General features: G+C 49.0%; 1 protein-coding gene across 1 annotated transcript; it reads left to right on the top strand.

Moving 5' to 3' along the window:
• Window positions 1-1,751: 1,751 nt before the first annotated feature.
• Window positions 1,752-3,102, top strand: LOC145717205 (transmembrane epididymal protein 1A-like). Its single transcript, XM_081804136.1, has one exon. The coding sequence runs from the start codon at window positions 1,962-1,964 to the stop codon at window positions 2,844-2,846; it is 885 nt and encodes a 294-aa protein (XP_081660262.1). The 5' UTR covers window positions 1,752-1,961; the 3' UTR covers window positions 2,847-3,102.
• Window positions 3,103-4,761: the final 1,659 nt, after the last annotated feature.

Raw genomic sequence — 4,761 nt, 5'->3', positions numbered from 1 at the left:
AGGCGCCCCTCATTTATCCTTCTTTACCACTTTTCCCATTTGGCATTAAGGAGTGTAAGAACTCCATTACCCTCTGTGAAGAGAAGTCTGTGTTGTTAAGGCTACAGATAGGCTCCACCTTTTGTACATTTACGGGCCACTTAACAGTTATCCTTGAATGAATAGCCGCTTTTTGCCCTGTGCCCATTTTTCTACTGAGGTGTTCACTTTTAACTTTTTGATTTGTAAGAGCTCTTTATATTTTAAGGAGACTAACATTTTGTCACATATGGAGTAAAATTTTACAATTTATTTTTCTCTTGAAATTAACTTTTTTAAAGATTCATGAACTTTTATTTTTATTTTTTTTAAAGATTTTATTTACTTATTTGAGAGAGAGAGAGTGAGCGAGAGAGAGAGAGCACATGAGCAGGGGCAGAAGGAGAGGCAGAGGGAGAAGCAGACTCCCATCTGAGCAGGGAGCCCAATGTGGGGCTCGATCCCAAGACCATGAGATCATGACCTGAGCCGAAGGCAGACGCTTAAACGACTGAGCCACCCAGGTGCCCTTATTTTATTTTTAAATATTTTATTTATTTATTTGAGAGAGAGAGCATGAATGGGGGGGCCAGAGGGAGAAAGGAGACTCCCCACTGAGCAGGAAGCCTGACATGGGGCTCAATCCCAGGACCCTGAGATCACGACCTGAGCCAAAAACAGCTGTTTAACCAACTGAGCCACCCAGGCGCTCCTTGAAATGAATTTTTAACCATAACTTTAATATATGATAAATTATTAACTCTAATGTTTAACTTCTATTAATAAAAAACTTTAACATTTTTAAATATAATTAGGTTCTTCCCCTTTTTTTTAATGGTTCCTGCTTTGGTATTATTCGGAGGAATACTTGAACAACTTCATCATCATAGGAATTCAGCAAGGAATGTTAGTAATAACACAGTAAAATTACTAATAACCACTACCATTTATTGAGTATTTATTATGTATCAGACACTCTACATACCTTATTCTATTTAATACAAGAAACCTATGAGGTAATTATTATTCCCATTCTACCAGTCAGGAGACAGAGGCTCAAGAAGACAGAGTAAGTTGCTCATCATCATGTGACTTACAAGTGTCGGAGCTGAAACTCAGTCATTTAGTTATGTACAAACTCGACTTCGTCAGCAGATGAGTAGATCTAGGTCCCCAACCTGGCTCTGCTGTGCTGGCCACCAGATGTGATACCTGTGTGTGTGGTTTCACCCCTCGGAGCCTTAATGTCACCTATAACATTTGTTTAACAAGGACTCTCTCATAGAGTTGTTGAGGGATTTAAATGAGGGAAAAAAGCTTTAATATGGCTGGCACCAAGAGACAGCCAATGCAAAAATGTCAGCCACCGCCCCTTAATTACCTCTTTCCCTAGGGGCGCCTGGGTGGCTCGGTTGGTTAAGGGACTGCCTTCGGCTCAGGTCATGATCCTGGAGTCCCGGGATCAAGTCCTGCATCCCGCATCCCGCATCCCGGCTCCCTGCTCGGCAGGGAGTCTTCTTCTCCCTCTGACCCTCCCCCCTCTCATGTGCTCTCTCTCTCAAATAAATAAATATTTTTTAAAAAATTACCTCTTTCCCTCCCCTCTCTTTGTGGCAGGTGGGGCAGAGGGGAGGGAAGAGAAAGGGAAAACTAGGACCTGCAGCGAGGTGCAGAGGTTGGAACCCCAAGCTTAGCTGACCTAAGTGAGGAACAGAGTGAGGTGAAGTGCCACATGGCTGAGAGAGATCCCACCCAGGGAGTGGCTCAGATGCTTCCAGCACAGACGTATGTCCTTTCGTGTGTGGGAGGTAGGGGTGGAGTTGGATCAGGAAGATCTCACCGCAGCTTAGAAGCAGCAACTCTAACTTGTGAGGAGAGCGCTGCGAGGTTGCTGCTCACCTCCCTGCTCTCGCTCTGCTGGCCCCAACACACACACCGAGACCATGGGCACCTTCCAGGGACACCTGCTGGCGGGGATATTCTTCCTCATCTTCTCCCTTTACTACTCAGTGATGGTGTCCTTGGCCCTGCTGCGGGGACAGAGGTCTCTCAGCTCCCCTTTGCCCCCAAGGGAGAAGCAAGGACACAGGTGGCAGCTGATATCTGTGCAAGGGATGATGAAGTTGGTCGTCTCCCTGGGTGGCATCATTCCTGAGTTCTTCTACCCCCCCGGAGTAAACCGGATGAGGATAATAGACTGGGAGGACCCTCGGCGGCCATTCTTGTTCTATGACAACTGGGATCATGTCACCATGTATGGGTTTTTCATGCTCAGCGGCGTGGTGGACATTGTGAGCCAGTCATGTCAAGCATGGCAGAACGTCAAGCTGGAGCGAGCAGCTGAGGCCCTGGCCTTCTGGGTGCTGACACTGTTGATGGTTGCCCACCTGGAGAACAAGGGCACCTTGGAGATCCGCGTGCATGGGCTGTTCGTAGCGCTCACCTTCCTGGTTAGCCTGGTGCTCACCATAGAGGTCTGGGTCCCTGACCAACCCACGCTGTGGGTGCTCAAGACCTGGATGGGGCTGGTGCTCAGCAGCTGGATGCTGCAGCTCTCCGTGCTGATGTACGTTCCTCCCTTGGGGCAGCCCTGGAGAGCAGAAAACCCTGGGGACCTCGCCTTCCTCACCATCTTCTTCTGCTGGCACCTGGGCTTGGGGGTGGCCATACTGGCCACTGTCTATGGTCTCTGCAGCCTCTGGCACCATCGCTTCTCCTCCTGGAGGGAGGTCCCAGGTGCCAAGTACCAGCTGTGTCCCAGAGGCTACGGCAACGAAGAGCTGGAGAAGCTGGGGACAGAGGCCATGCTGCAGGATGGGGGCATCTAGGTATAGAATCTGTCTTTGTGCTCTGCCTGTTGTCACGGGAGTTTGGAGGGCGCCCACGGTGTGCGTAGCCTGGAAACATCCTGGGATCTACAATGTGGGCTTCTGTCACGAGAGTCACCTTCCCTGTTCCTAAATAAACCTTTCAGCTCCTCGGATTACTTCAATCTGTTACTCTGTTCTCTCCAGGTTGGCCACTGTTCGGTATGGTTCCTGACCATGGACTTACATGACGTAAGGACAAGGAGTAGGGCTTCTCTCTGACAGCTTTTGGGATCCAAGAGGAGGCGACGAAATGAGGAAATAGAGGGAGATGGAGAGTCACTGGAGACTCGGGGGACGGTTCTATCAGTTTGAGGCAGAGCTGGCTTAGTATGTGCAGCTCAAGTGTTTAAATGTGTGAAGGGGGGGTCCATTTTTGCATAGTGGTGACGACTTCTGTTTTCTTCACTTCTCTGTGTTTTATGTACACTAAGTGTGGCAGGATGAAGAACCTGTTTCATTGTCGCTACAGTTGTTTTTAATCTAGACTGAATGAGGCCACTTCTGCCTTCTGCGGGAGCAAGGGCTGAGGAAAAGAGGGTGGCAGTCAATTAGCAGGGGCTCAAGTCTGAGAGAAAGGGGGCAAAGGAGGAAGGGAGTCCCAAAGGTGGGTGTAAGAAACAAGGATGACTGAAATGTAATTTTCAGTTGCTCGGGTTTTGCTGTGATAGAAAACTCCATTGTTCCAACTCTTCCAGTGAAGTCTGTTACAAGTCCTGTGTGTGTGTGTGTGTGTGTGTGTGTGTGTAGGTGTGAGTGATTCTGGGGCAAGATCAAAGAAAAGGCCCAGATTTCAGTTGGTGGGGGCAGTAGGGGAAGAACTGCTCTGAAATGTGGGGTGCAAATGAGCCCAGGGGTTCTGAAGATGCAGGAACTCAGAGCTGAGAGAACACTGAGAACGCCAGCCGCTGGAATTTGCAGAAATTTTCAGCCAGTCATTGAGCTTCTCCCAGAATGAGGAGAGAAGGTGCTAGTAAATTCCTATACTCAGTGAAATATCTGAAAGCCAATTCTATACAAATACTTATCACTGGATAGAACCAGAAAGCCACCGCTTCTGATAGCATGAGTCTGCATATGTGAGATGGATCAATCCAGCACTTGGAGATGTGAAGAGGCAGGAAGAAGGGAGGGGTGCCAGCCATAGATGTGGAGAAAGGACCACAGCGCAAAGCTCACTCTGGCAAGGCAGCCGTAGTGCCACCGTCTCTCAGGCAGTTAGAAATGCTGTCCTCAGAGACCAAAAAGCTGTAGGAAGCATAGAGAGGTGTTTGCATTTGCAAGATAGAAGACAGGCTGCACACTGTCTTCTGAAATGTCACCGGACCGCCCCCTACACAGGGTGCAGGCACATGGCAAATCGGCCCTGGAAACTCCAGGACCAGGACGAGAGCTGAAGGCAGAGAAGAGAGCGAGGAAAGGGGTGGAAGTGGGACAAGGGTCTGGCAGCTCACACCAGCCGGGCTTGGAGGGGAGGAACTCTCTGGATCTAGACGAAGAGCAACGTGTCTTCCCGCAGCAGCTGGAACGAGGCCAGCCCCAGCTTCCTTCCCAGCAGAGCAGGAACCAACCCAAGGAGAGGCCAACACCTTTCTTTCTGTCCCCACCATAAAAAGCCCAGAAGCCCAGCCAGATTTACCCTGAAGCTAATAAAGCTTAAGCTTCAGGGCCCCTCACTTTATCTCCAAATGCAAAGCCCTGGGAGGGGTCATAGCAAGGTGTTCACATGATCACCTATCGCTGAAAAATTGCCAAAGATCTTTCTGTATTTTTTTTTTTCTAAAGAGGGAACTCCTACTTTAGGTATAACTTTAGGCTCCGCAAAACCTGGCTCTGCCTCCACCCTGAAGGCTTAACACAGTCTTACTTTCAAGAT

This window comes from Leptonychotes weddellii, chromosome 1 (genome assembly GCF_054177405.1).
Source record: "Leptonychotes weddellii isolate Sample4059 chromosome 1, ASM5417740v2, whole genome shotgun sequence".
NCBI classification, from domain to species: Eukaryota; Metazoa; Chordata; class Mammalia; order Carnivora; family Phocidae; genus Leptonychotes; species Leptonychotes weddellii.
This window is presented reverse-complemented; position numbering and strand designations above follow the sequence as displayed.